This window comes from Prionailurus viverrinus, chromosome A2 (assembly GCF_022837055.1).
Source record: "Prionailurus viverrinus isolate Anna chromosome A2, UM_Priviv_1.0, whole genome shotgun sequence".
In the NCBI taxonomy this organism is placed as follows: Eukaryota; Metazoa; Chordata; class Mammalia; order Carnivora; family Felidae; genus Prionailurus; species Prionailurus viverrinus.
In genome coordinates, this window is record NC_062562.1 from 16,583,556 (window position 1) to 16,597,279 (window position 13,724).

General features: G+C 50.0%; 1 protein-coding gene across 8 annotated transcripts in view; it reads right to left on the reverse strand.

Annotated features, from left to right (window-relative positions):
* The window catches only part of MAP4 (microtubule associated protein 4), a 211,019-nt gene that overhangs the window by 6,174 nt on the left and 191,121 nt on the right, over window positions 1–13,724 (reverse strand). For 6 of the 8 annotated variants that reach the window (XM_047846610.1, XM_047846601.1, XM_047846627.1 and 3 more), the window contains 6 exons: window positions 10,641–10,824; window positions 10,022–10,081; window positions 9,613–9,905; window positions 8,201–8,314; window positions 6,047–6,139; window positions 50–131 (listed from right to left, as the gene is read on the reverse strand). In XM_047846610.1, coding sequence (XP_047702566.1) covers window positions 50–131; window positions 6,047–6,139; window positions 8,201–8,314; window positions 9,613–9,905; window positions 10,022–10,081; window positions 10,641–10,824 — 826 coding nt within the window. The remainder of the gene's footprint in view (window positions 1–49; window positions 132–6,046; window positions 6,140–8,200; window positions 8,315–9,612; window positions 9,906–10,021; window positions 10,082–10,640; window positions 10,825–13,724) is intronic. The other 2 variants (XM_047846618.1, XM_047846634.1) reach the window with 2 other exon arrangements.

The following is a 13,724-nucleotide window of genomic DNA, read 5'->3' on the forward strand; positions in this document are numbered from 1 at the left end:
GCCCAGGCGAGGCCCAGGCACCCTGGGGGAAGCAGGGGACTGCACTCACCAGGTTTGTGCTTGATGTTAGCCTTGGACCCACACTTGGAGGAGACCTTAGAGATGTCCACCTTCTTATTCTGAATCTGAACCTGAGAAATAAACCACAAAATATTATTGCCTCAGAGAGAGGATATATTTCAGGGCCAAACCTGTGTTCCCTTGACAATCTCCACGTTCAAGTTTCTTCTCTCCCTGTGTAAGGCCCTACCTCAGTCTGCTCAAGGTCAGGCTCACCTCCCCAAGTGCTTAAACGAACGCTTCATCCATCCTGCCGCCCCTGCAGCTTCTGAACTCACCTCCTGCCAGACTGAACCAACGTTCCCACACGCTCCACAATGTTCCCACCCTGTCCGGGCACCTGCCAGGCAGCTCTTCTCTGGTTTTTCTGGAACCCCATCTCCTGAAATGTCCTCTTCTTCCCCCTGAAATCTCACCCATCAACTCCTGGCCCAGAGATAACCTGGAATGATGTTTTGGTGTTTTCCTCTTAGTTCGTTTCAGTGCATTTTCCCCTCATGGCTGACAGCACAGATTTCTACGTATGTGTCTATGATTTTGTATTCCTGTTTAATTCATGTTATAAGCATTTTCCCCATAAAAGTTGGGAAATGTTAAGAAGGGGCCACATAATCCATTCTGTAAGATCTTATATAAACCTAACATACGCCAGATAGGGACCATTTAAGGTTGGTTTTTTTTGTTTTTTGTTTTTTGTTTTCTAATTTTTCACCATTAAAACTCTGGCAGCAATAAATACTTTGTGAACAGAAGTCATGGCAATTCTGATGACCTCTCAAGCAAAATGCCCAGACCTTCAGTTACCCGTCCAAAGGTTGGGACTGTTTTAAGGTTCCTGAAGCACGAGGCCGAGGCCGGGTTTCCAGGAATGTGACAACGGACCCCCACCAGAGAGCTTACGTGGTTTGTCTCCATATCCTCCCAGCCCTGGCTATTCCCATTAAAAACAACAACAACGCTCTTCCCGTGAGTGGCTGAAGGTGATTTCTGAAAACAGTTCGCTATTTACTTGACCCAGAAAACCCTACAAAATCACACAAGAGGTTCAACTCTTCATGTTCAATTTAAGAACACACGTGAAACACTGCCCAGGCCATCAAGAATGCATGTATCTGAAATGCCACAAAGTAACTGAATGATGGCACTTTGCAAAAGCAACGTGTGCCATTCTGTTGCTACAATGGTGGAGACAGTGGTGTGCCCAAGCCTAACAGCGGGGCTGGACACAGCGTCAGTGGCCCAAAGAGAGTGTGTAATTTTACTGCACACGCTTAAAAATGCAGAGAGTACTGCTGAACTTAGGGGTTTAGATGTAGATCCTCTGGTCACTGCACATCCAGGTGGACAAAGCCCCCAAGATGTGGCGTAGAACTTAACAGGGCTCATGGTCAGATTGCCACAGTGAGAGACGATCCTCACTGGAAAAGAGCAGATTATTCCTAAACCAGAAGAGGAAGTTGCACAGGAAAAAAAAAAAAAAAAAAAAAAAAAGATACCCCAGAAGAGACTGAAGGAACAAAAACTTACGGCCCGGGAGTAAATTCTGCATAAAATAAATGCAAATAAAAGTGAAAACAAGAAACCCCACCGCCAACAAAATTCTGCTGATTTATACGTGAAAGAGGCCCAGTCTTGGCTGCTCTGCTCATTATTAAGGATACTAGGCATTTGCGCGATGGGCCCAGCGCGGTAGCCTGGAGCTCCACATCTGCCGCGACTGTGCACGACTACAGGCTCCACGAGGCCTTTCACAGATTTGCCATCCTGTCCACATTTGGTGAGCAATCAAGAGGATGAATGGCCTTTTACACAAATGAATCCCATTGGGGATGGAGACTTGTCTGGGTGTCCTCTACACTTGCCCCTACTTTTGAGGTGGCCAACGGACTTTCATCTAGGTCTGCCCCCCAGGAGCCTTGGAAAAACATCTTGCTACCACAACTGATGGCATGTGTTTAAATTAGGAAAGGACGTCATCTATAGAGGGGCACTGGGTTTTGGGATGAAAATACCACAGTTCCCGCGAGTGGCCCAGCGCTCCTTGGTTCTGTGGAAGAGCCTGGCTTTCCGCCACAATCAAGTCCTTCATGCGGTGGCCCACGGGGCCCTGCCGGCAGGTGTCATGCCCTTCTGGTGGGGTTTCATCACAGTGCCGTTCAATGTCTACCTTCTAGGACCCCGTCTTCCTTTCTCCAGTGTCAGGAAATACGGGTTCCATTGTATTGCAAGAGGATACATGTGATGTCTACTGCACCGTTCTACGTCCACTCGCAGCCCAAGGCCTGGCACAGAGTAACTTCCCATAATCATCAGCCTGCCTGAGCCATCCTCACTGTTTCCAGAACTCTGCTCATACTATTCCCTAGCCAAGCAAGCCCACTGCATTCTCCTCCCCATCCTTCAAAGCCCTTCAAAGGTCACCTTCTTCAAAGGCTCTGGCTTCACTCCACCTCTTCTTCACTCCACCCTTTGGAGGGACATCAGATTCAGCAGGACACTGACCGCTTCCACGTTCAGTAATCATTTACAAAGTACAATTACCATCTCAACACAACAGCCTCCACTTTGCCTCACATTTCCAACAAGGCCACAATTCTCCCAACAGGGACACAGGGAAGTACTTTTCCCAACCAAACATCTGCCAGCTACTGAGACCAAGACAACACGTGTCCTGCAGCAATGGTGGCAGGCTCATCTTGTGCCACCCTTGAGACACCTGGGAGGGGTTCCAGGGGTCACCCTCCAAGGCCTGGGGCCTGCACATTTCCTGAGACTGTTCTGCGACCGAAGCCACCGCTTCTCTACCTCCTGCCTGGTTCTCAGGTAAAGAATAGTTGATCAAGGGAAATTCTGCTTTGTGGATGTATCCCAGCCAATAAATGAAGAAGGAATGGGAGAACTCGAGCCTCACCATAGTATATCCCTACTCAACGCGTGGGTCTAGGTACCGGCCATCAGAGAGTGGGGGCGGGTGGGGGGACCAGACAGTGAAACACAATATGCCTCCTGACAGAAACACCACCACTACCTATAAAAGTCTTGCAAAGAGCTGGGGGAGGAAAAAAAATCAAACCTGAATCAATTTAAAGATATGGAGAGACAAAGGAGTATATTAAATCAAAATACAGGGATATGCAGCAGAAGCCAGATTCTAGGATAAACCACTTAGTTTACTCATTTATAAAATGCTGCTACAAACAAGAACTGAAGGGTGCCTGTAGAGTAAAAGAAACCTAAGGTTATAAGAGACAAGAGACGCATCAACCAACCACAATTTATGGTCCCTACTTGTATCCTGAGTGTCAGTAGGGGTTTTACACACGTACATTAAAGAGTTATCTTAAAGTTATGAATGGAATATTTACAGATGAATGATGTATCTAGGACTGGCTTCAAAATAATCAGGGTGGGAACACACAGAAGATAAGATTGGCTACAAGGAGGGGCGCCTGGCTGGCTCAGTCAGTGGAGCCTGTGACTCTTGATCTCAGGGTTGTGAGTTGGGTGTAGAAATCACTCAGAATAAATAAATAAAATTTAAAACAAACAAATGATTGGCCACAAGGATAATAAATGAAGCTGGGTACATTGTAGGATTCTTTTCTACTTTTGCATGTATTTGAAAAATGCCTATGATTAAACGTTTTAAAAAGCTGAACTGTGTCCCCCTCACTTAACCCACCACCTCTGAGATGTCACTCTGCCTTCTTGGGCTGGTATGTAGAGAATCCATAGTAACTGCCAAACAATCCTCCCCTCCTTCCCTCCCCTGGCCACTCGCCTCCACTCAAAGCTTTAGGGAGCCACGTGCTGCTTCTCTGGCCTATGACGTGTTTCTCAAAGGTCCTCTCCCCGGCAAAGCCCGGCAGCTAGCAGAAGCCATGCCTGTCTCCGTGGTCCTCTTCCCACACACCAACCCCGGCAAGCACGGTACCTCAACCTCGCTGCAGCCGTTTCCGCAATCTGCCCCACTGGCCTGTGAGGACCCGCGGGGCTGCTGTGGACAGCAGTACGGGCTGTTGAGATGGCAGTGCCCCCAGGCCTCAGAACCCATGACGCGCACATATCCCCCCTCACGGGGGTGGAATGGAAGAAAAACTGTCACAAAATTTTAAACTGGGGGGAAATCTGCTACGTGCCCTGCCCTGATGTCCTCCTGGCTCTCAAAAAAGGGGACATTTGTATGTACACGGGGGCGCCGCGCAGCACTAACTGGGACCCTGCTCCAGCCTCTCATCCGGGTGCTAACTTCAGAATTTCTATACAGGAGGGGATGGGGTCTGCGGGTGACGTGTGACGCTGTTCTACCTGTGCCAGCGGGCCCACTCTTTCTCAGCTGCGTGTCTATCTGTGGTGGCTTTATGGAGGGGCTGAGGGAAACAAGTATGGCCCCTCAGTCAAGGCCGTCTACCTTCATCTCCCCACCTGGAAACACTGCTCACAGGCAGGTTTCCGAATGAGAGGCTGCTTAAGGAAGCCTCCTACAATACAATGCTTAAAAAAAAATCTTGGAAGTCACATGTAGGCAATGTGCCAAGACCACAGTAAGTGATAGATAAATGATGTCTATTTTGGGGCGCCCAGGGGCTCAGTCTGTTAAGCGTCCAACTCTTGGTTTTGTCTCAGGTCGTGATCTCATGGTTCGGGAGATGGAGCCCTGAGTTGGGCTCGGTGCAGACAGTGCGAAGCCTGCTTGGGATCCTCTTTCTCCCTCTCTTTCTGCCCCTCCCCCACTCGTGCACGTGTGCTCTCTACCGCATTCTCCCAAAACAAACTTTGAAAAAAAAATACATGTCTATTTTCCTAGCTTGTATATACAACTGCACACTATACACAAATGTATTTCTGTGTCACACACACAATGACCAGTTCCTTCATAATCTCTGCTCACCTCCTGTTCTCACCTAGGTCAAAAGCCTGAAAGGAAAAGCTGAGGCCGGTGCCTACCTGGGGCCCTCATAAGCTGGATCTTTATCACCTTAACCAGATACTGTCTTTAAACGCTTCACCCACTTCAGCTCATCGCACACCAGGCTGGCTAACGTCTGGCCAGCTACCAGGCCGGCCGAGTACGCCCCACCTCCACGTCAAGAGTGCGCTTTCTACCCACGTTAGAAGAGCCACTGGTGCGAAGTGACTGGGAAGGAGGTGCAAGAAGGGGCCTTGTGTGGGGCAAGACAGGGCTAACCTGAGGCTGATTCCTCACAATACGACCACCGGGCTGGGGAGTGTTTGTAAGCCACAGGCAGGATGGCATGGCCACTGAGGGGACAGGAGGGACAGAGGCCGAAAATGAAAAGGGTGAGCAGAGCAGAACTCAGTCCAGTTCAAGACAGTAAGGAGAAGGAACTGAATGAAACCGAGAGAGACAGAGCAGGATGAGTGTGACTGTGAGTGTGAGTGTCCCTGACTGTGGGGTGGGGAGAGAAGCAGGGGAGAAGCCACGAAGGCAGAGGCTGCATGTGGCCTCTCCATAACACACCTCTGGTGCATGCTGGGGTCCCGCCTGCCTGAGTACTGTCACGAGGACACGTGGAAGGTGAACAGGGTGTTCTCTAACATTAGACCAGGGCCTGTTAGCTGGAGTCACTGTGCCCCCAACACAGAGCGTAGGGCTGGCACAGAAGGGCAGCGTGATAAAAGGTTGTCTGGATGGAAGGAGGAAGGGGACAAAAAGAAAAGGAGGGGCTGAGGGAGTAAGAGGAAGAAGGACTCAGAACAGGGGAAAGTGGGTGAAAGAGAGCAGAACAGAAAGAGAAGATGAGAAAAGATGCCAAATGGGCATCACCAGGGTGTTGGTCAGGGGTTCCCCAGAAACAGCTGGTCCTAACACACAGGAGCACTGAGCCTCCTCTCACTTTGCTGGCCTGTGTCTGGAAGAAAGCCCCGAGCCAGGCTGCTGTGGTCCTGGGAGCGCAAGCAGCCCTCTCCCCGGTGCCCCACGGGGCTACGGCTCAGACACCAGCTGTCCAGAGCTCATACTTACATTACCACCTCCAGGGACATGCTTAATATTGTCCTTGGAACCACACTTGGACTGAATATGGCTGTAGCTCACTTTTTTGGAGACTATCTGGACCTGGAGTGTTAGAGAACAGAAAAAAACAACACAAAGGGAGAGGGCTGGTTAGAACCGACACAGGGCAGGCAGTGAGTCCACACGTGATCACAATGACTGACACAGGGTGCCGTTACAACTCCGCCCCCGCCTGCAGGAGAGCAGCTGTGGAAAAGCACAGGGGAAGGAATCTGAAGTGGCAGGACAGGGAGCGAAGACGTGAACGAACAACACGAGCACAGAAGCACATATCGCAAAAGGGCTCCACGGTCCTCATCACTGCTCCTTGGGGCTGGGCCGTGGTGCACAAGGCCCAGCCAGCTGCAGGCCCCGGATGCGCACTCAGGCATGGCCCCGCTCCCGCCTGCTCTCCCTGAGAGCTGAGACACAGTGTCCTGGGACTGCTCTCTGCAAGGATCCTGCTTATCCGGACTGGTCTTCGCTGAAGCTTGGCACTTCCCTTAAATCTGAGGCTGGGAACTGCAGCAGCCAGACCCACTCGGGGAGGCAACGGCTGCTCAGAGAAGTGCTGGGCAGCTGGCTCACAGGGCACAGATCTGACGCTACAGGAAGGAAGGGACAGCATAGCTCAGTTATAAATGCAGATGGGCCAGAGGCCGCTGGAGCCACCATGCAGAATCCGGACACCAGGGGGAGCGCGGGCCACAGCCTCAGCAGCTCCACACTCCACAAGTAGCAGCCCGTGCGTCTGGGGGCTCGAGAAAGCACAGGACCAGAGTGAGCTTCTGGTCTAGACTTTTTTTTCAACTCGACAGTAAAACACCTGGGTCACATCAGGGTCAGTGTGAAGGAAGTGGCTGAAAATTTTTGGATCCATTTTGTCCAGCTGAATAAATATTCCCCAAAGGGTAATGGGCTCCCAAATCTGTTAACTTCCATCCTCCAGATGCCCAGTCCTGTGCCCTGTGAGTTTCATGCGCAGAGAGAACCGGCTCCAAGCAGGGCTGCAATGATGCACAGGCACACTGTCGTGTTTATGAATGGCTCTCCCTGGAATGCGGCCACACAAAGCCCCAGGCTCTAAGGGCTGGAACAAAGAATTCTTTCTGAGCCTTCCCAAGGAGAAACAGTTGCCAGCTTCCTTCCTTCCTTTGCTTCAGAGCCCTTCACAAATGAAGCAGGCCCCAAGCTGAAGAGTTTTCCACTGAACAGAGAAATCCACCCTGAGAGATTCCAGCCCAAATACCTCACTGATTCGTGCCTTCTTTATAATGTCAGTGATGAATAACTGGTCAGCAAACCACTACCCAGTGAAACCCTGCTCTGAACCAGAGACCTCCAGGGCCTCTAGGAGTCACCCAGAAGCCTCACCGAAGGTACAAATTCCTTGCACTGAGACTGTCCATCCTGGTCCCTAAGGGCTGGAGGTTATAGCTTCTCTGGCAGTCCCTGGATGGACAGATGACCTACCTGCCACAGCTAAAAGAAGGTTCTCACAGCAAGCAGGAGGGGCCTGCTTCCAGGGTGTGGAGGCAAGAGGAAAGAACCTAGAGTTTCTGTTTACCTGTGCCCTGCCGGTGGTATGCAATCCCTAGGCTGAGCGGGCTTCCAGTGGGAACGAGCACCTAAACTTTCAGTGAGGAGGTGACATGGGGAACCAGGGCAAATAAAGCTATCTCCATAACCAGCAGGTTACGAAAGGGGCCTTCTAGTTCAATTACAAGCACCAGGGCTCCAGGGTTCCAGGCGCAGCAGAGTAACCAATCCCATGTTTTACTGAGGAAGAACATGGGTGCTGTGTGTGTGTTTGCACACAAAATGGGTGGGTTTCACATCAGGGTCAGTGTGAAGGAAGTGGCTGAAAATTTTTGGATCCATTTTGTCCAGCTGAATAAATATTCCCCAAAGGGTAATGGGCTCCCAAATCTGTTAACTGTCAGGGTTAATACAAAACTTTTTTCTGATGGCTGAGTCATCAAACAGAGAGGAGGGAATGCGGGGGTGAAGTAGAAACTGGTTAAGGATAGGAAAAAAGTGCGATAGAAGGGAAAGTGACTCAGGCTGGAAGAAACAGTTTATCATCTTTCACCTTCAAGAGGTAAAAGTCTAAATAAAACTCACTTTCCCAGCAGGTGGTTTCTGCGCACTCGCAATTGGACCGGCTGTTTTAGTGACTGCATTAGGTTCAGGCTTTCGAGCTGTAGCAGCTGCCTCTGTTTTTTTCTCTATTTTGGCCTGGATGGAGATAAAGGGAGGGCAAATTTCAAACCAAGAGGGTAAGAGCCCAAATGCCAAGAAGGGAAGAAAGCTGTAGGGGACTCGAATCCAGGCCAGGCCACCAAGCAGAAGCAGGTCACCCTTGCTCCTAGGAACAAACCGTTTCCCGGGACAAACCAGCCAGAAGGAGGAGCTGCAGACCATAGTCTGGAGACACGAGGACAAGATCGAGACACCATTCCCGGAGAGAAGGAGGGAAGGAGGGGTAAGTTAGGGATTCTCTTCTGAGAGTGTGTTTTCCAGCCACAATGCTCCCCCACTCAAATGTCCTCGCCCCAAGCAAGCTGCTGTAGTCACAGGAGCCACTATTGATGACGGGAAGTGTCACACCACTCACCAGGCCAAGTCACCCAACTCCTCACCAAGACCTCCTGCAATTTTTGCCCAACAAAAGTGTAAGAAGAGCACAGGAAGGGGGGGATGGTCACACCATCTGGGTACACCAGAGCCACAGCCTCTTAGCAAAAGCAACTCTTAGGCCCTTATTCCAGACTAATCCCAGTTTGCCATCAGTGTCTTCCAACAGTACCAGGATTCTGCCTCATTCTGGGCCCTGTTCAATGTTTTAAAGGCTCTGGGGTTGAAGCAATTTAAGGATCCTACCCTGAATGGGAGGTGTGGTGTCTTAAGGGCTAGAGAATCACATAGGAAATGAGGTTACTGCTCCATGGACCCAAACTGGGACTTTCGCCACCACCATTTGCTACACCAGGTCCCATCCCTGCTAACAGCTGACAATTCTGTGGTGGATGTAAACAGAAAATCCTTAAGAGTGAAGCACCTGGCCCTCAACAGCACTCCCCACCACAGCCCTTCTGACAGCCCTTCTTCCCTGCAGCGGGCAGTCACCCCGGCCACAAGGGGGCACCCTAACTTCTTTCAGGCAGACATGCCTCTCCCAAGCCCAGGTTCCCCCTCCTGCGGGTCAGGTCCTGATGCTCACAGCACAGAGGTGGGGAGCACAGCCAGCAGGTCTCACAGGCCAGGGCTTCCCTGTTTGTTCTGTTAAGTACAAGAACCCTTTTGCCTCCAAACCAAAATGTAAGCCTAAAGCCCAAAATCCACACCAGGAGCCCCCCTGATAGAGACGGGAGGAGACAGTCTGCTGCCAGATGGACGTGGAGCCCAGGCTGCAAGTCTGTGACACTGAATCCGACGTCATGACAACCCTTCTGCTTCGGTGGGCCCAGGGGTGTGGCGTGGCAGGGAGGGAAGCAAGGGCTAGCATGCCAAGGACCACGAGCTCCAGGACTCACCCGGCCTCCTCCAGGCTGATGCTTGATGTTTTCCGTGGAGCCAACCTTGGAGCGGACGTTCTTCAGATCAGGGGTGGAAGCGTTGGTAGACAAGCGGCTCGGCTTCGGTGCAGAGGAGCCGGGCTTGGCTGATGTGGGCTTCTTGTCTGAGGAAGGAGTCCCAGAGGGCCGAGGAGGGGTGGGTGTGGGCTTGGCTCGGCCAGGGGCCACCCCTGCTGCGGGGGCTGCCCCGGGGACAGTGGTGCTCTTCTTCACTGAAGTGGTGGAGGTGCTCTTGGGGCGACTCAGGTCAGCTGCAAAGAAGTAAGAGATGACAGGGGTTCAGCGGGAGAGAGCGGAAGGGAGCCTGGAAGCTGCAAAGAGGTAGGGGTTTAAATTAGGGTCCCAGGAGGTGGGGGACGGGTGTCACCTGGTGCAGACTTCGTGGCCGTCTTCTTCATGTCTGCAGGCTTTCCCTCAGTCTTGATGGCTGCACAAACATAACACTTTTTACTATTTAATGTTTAACAAAGTGACCTAGTGAATGGCTCATCCAATACTGAGATTCATTCATTCATTCATTCATTCATTCATTCATTCAACAATTACTGAATGTCCCCTTTGGGCCATGGGCTGTGCTCGTCTCTGGAATAGATTAAGAGTAAATTAGACAGCCAGGTAAAGACTGGGCCCTTATGGAGTACAAAAGGCCACGCACTGTATCCTTAGTCTTTTCTACAATCTTAACAGTGCCTTCCACACGGCCTTGGAAGTGGGTTACCAGTACAGGCCTGCGGAACCGAACAACTGACTTCCTATCATGTAAGCCCATGACCACAGTGTGCTGAGTAATGTGAAGTTACTAAGAAGGGAATAGTAATCCTACCTGGGAATTCATGAGAATCCCTTTCACTCAAGAGTTTTCTGAACAGACATACTGGCTAACTGCATGTGAAGATCAGTGTTCCCTGTTAAGGTCTGGTGCACAGAGACAGATCTCTCCTGTCTCCCCGCTGGTTCCCGTGGGAAGGAAGGGTGACAGTACTCACTGGTGGGCCTCTTGGGCACAGGTGTAGGGGGGCTCCTGCTGCTTGGCCCAGCTGAGGCAGGAGTTGCAGCTGCTGTGGATTTTGGAACAGTCTGGGTGCTCTTGGCGCCAGGCCTGAGCGCTGGGGCAGAGGCCGGCTTGGATGGGGAGGCCCGCTTCTCAGGAATCTTCGCCTCTGCAACAGGCTGGTAATAGGGAAGTGGGAATAAGAGCAGCAGGTCAGCAAGAGCCTCAGGAAGTCATGTTAAAGGACAGCAGAAAACAGGGGAACTATGGATTTGGTACTTCTTGGTAGGAAAATTTATACTGCTGAGATCTAAGTCCTTCAGACAAAGTGAGAAGCTGGCCATGTAGGGTGCTGGGCCAGCTGGAGTCAGGAGATGGGGGAGTCTAACTATCTCAATCCAACCTGAAGCGGTGAGAATGAACAAACCAGTCAAGTATACCACATCACAAACGAAGTTTGCCGCAGGATCGAATGTATTTAATACATTAAATACATCAGTATTTAACGACCTGATGAAAGACAAATATACATAAACACCACAAAAAAATTAAAAATTATGTTTAAGCAAATTCAGTCATTCTTTTGGCTAAGATACACCCAGTGAGTGCTGAGCAGAATAGGGCTGCAGATGGAGGGAACACTGGCCTAACCAGTTAGATCCGAAGCCTGAGCTCCAACCCCAGTCAGGCCCCCAACTCACAGTGTGTTTCTGGGAAAATCACAGAACCTCTATGGGCTTTATTTCCTCATCTGGATAAAGGAGGTCAGGACCAGAGGATCTGTGGGGACCAGAGCACAGAGACGACGAGAAGGGGGCAAGTGGAGGGTGCAGGCCTGACGACCAGAGAGAATGAGAAGCACCGATGTCAGCTGTGACATCAAAAGGGAAAATTTTCTCAAGTGTAGGTGCTTGGCACCTGGGCCCCGGTCGTTCCTCTTCCGTGGAGGCGGGGCATGGCCTTACTAGTAAGGAAGGGAAGGGATCAATTTAGCCTGGTTTCTACAGGAATAGGAGAAGGACACACTCTTTTGATAAGCCTTCCTCAAGAGAGGAAGCCAAAACACAGACAGAGTGGATCCAGCTCTTTTGCTCCAAGAGAAATGGCCACACAGGGCAGTGTGTTGGCAGAGACCAGCAGGACACTGCTTAAATGGAAAATCAGCTTAGGAGGAGCTCAGAAATTAAGGGCTGGCATCCAGTTAAAGTCTAACTGAAAATGCAGGGTAATGGACAAATGAAGTCCCTAAAGTATGGTACGAAGAACCCTCAGACTGGAATAAGAGGAACTGTTCAGCTACCAGCTCTGTTCGGAATACATCGTAGGATTTTGTGCAGAGGGGCTCCCTCCTGTCTGCTCAAAACTCTGAGTACTAAACCAGATACTCTGAGGTCTCCTTCAAATTCTCAGTATTCTGACTGTGATTCAGAATAATCTAGTAGGGTCTTCTTTTGCTAGTGGAAGTAATGGTGATAAAATAAGTTGGAAAAAAAGGTTATTAAGGATAGAAGGCTCTTAAAAATGTGATACTCTTTTTTTTTTTTTTAATTTTTTTTTTCAACGTTTATTTATTTTTGGGACAGAGAGAGACAGAGCATGAACGGGGGAAGGGCAGAGAGAGAGGGAGACACAGAATCGGAAACAGGCTCCAGGCTCTGAGCCATCAGCCCAGAGCCCGACGCGGGGCTCGAACTCACGGACCGCAAGATCGTGACCTGGTTGAAGTCGGACGCTTAACCGACTGCGCCACCCAGGCGCCCAAAAATGTGACACTCTTTAGCTGCCAGTCTCTTGGTTTCAGCAAGCTACAGAACCAGCCTGCTTTGGTAACTGCCCTTACTCTGCTGTTTCTCAATTCATATTTTCTTCTCTACCAGAGTCCTAGATCTGCTTATTTTTTCTGAGTAAGTTTTTCCTCCTTTGTCTGCTTCTAAAATCTTTCTACCAAAATAAAGATAAAAATAAATTTCTATCAATCTCTCCAAATATTTTTATCTGTTTCTTGTCTAAAAACCAAGTTTGTAATTGTAATGCAGATCACCTTTTCAGATCAGCTGTGTCTCAAAATGCTGTCTAAAAGCTGCATGGCCATGAGGGGCACCTGGGTGGCTCAGTTAGTTAAGCAACCAACCCTTGGTTTCAACTCAGGTCATGATTTCACAGTTGGTGAGATCGAGCCCCACGTCAGACTCTGTGCTGACAGTGTGGAGCCAGCTTGACATACTCTTTCTCTCTCTCTCTCACTCTCTCTCTCTCTCTGCCCCTCCACTGCTTGCACCCTCTCTCTCTCTCTTTCTCTCTCTCTCAAAATAAGCAAACTTTAAAAATAAATCAATAAATAAAAAATAAAAATAAAAGCTGCATGGACAAGAAAGAACAGTGCTGACGGAGGCCCAAGTATCAGTGTTGGAGTCAGACCCAAGTTCAAATACTAGCTCTGTGACTTACTGGCACTGGACCTTAGGAAGGTTATTTCATTGAGCCATGAAATGAGAAGATGAATATCCACATCATGGGTTGCTGAGAGAGAGGAGTGAAGGAATTAACAGGCATAAAGATACCAGTACACTGCACTTCGTTTTTATTATTACTGCAGAGTAAAAGTTCACTATACACTGCGCCCCTGCCACTGTCCTGTCAGCCCCAGGATTTGTTGTACCATAGCTCTAGTCACTTTCCCTCTACTTGCTCTCTCTCTTTTTAATGTTTATTTTATTTTTTATTTATTTTTTCAACTTTAAAAATTTATTTTGCGAGAGAGTGCAAGCACGGGAGGGGCAGAGAGAGGGAGAGAGAATCCCAAGCAGGCTCCCCCACTGTCAGTGCAGAGTCCGATGCCAGGCTCAAACCCATGAACCGTGAGATCATGATCTGAGCCAAAATCAAGAACCGGACGCTTAACCGACTAAGCCACCCAAGCGCCCCTAATGTTTATTTTTGAGAGAGCGCAGTGGGGGAGGGGCAGAGAGAGGGGGACAGAGTATCTGAAGCAGGCTCTGCACTGACAGCAGTGAGCCTGACGTGGGGCTTGAACTCACTCATGAACCGGGAGATCATGACCTGAGCCGAAGTCAGACAC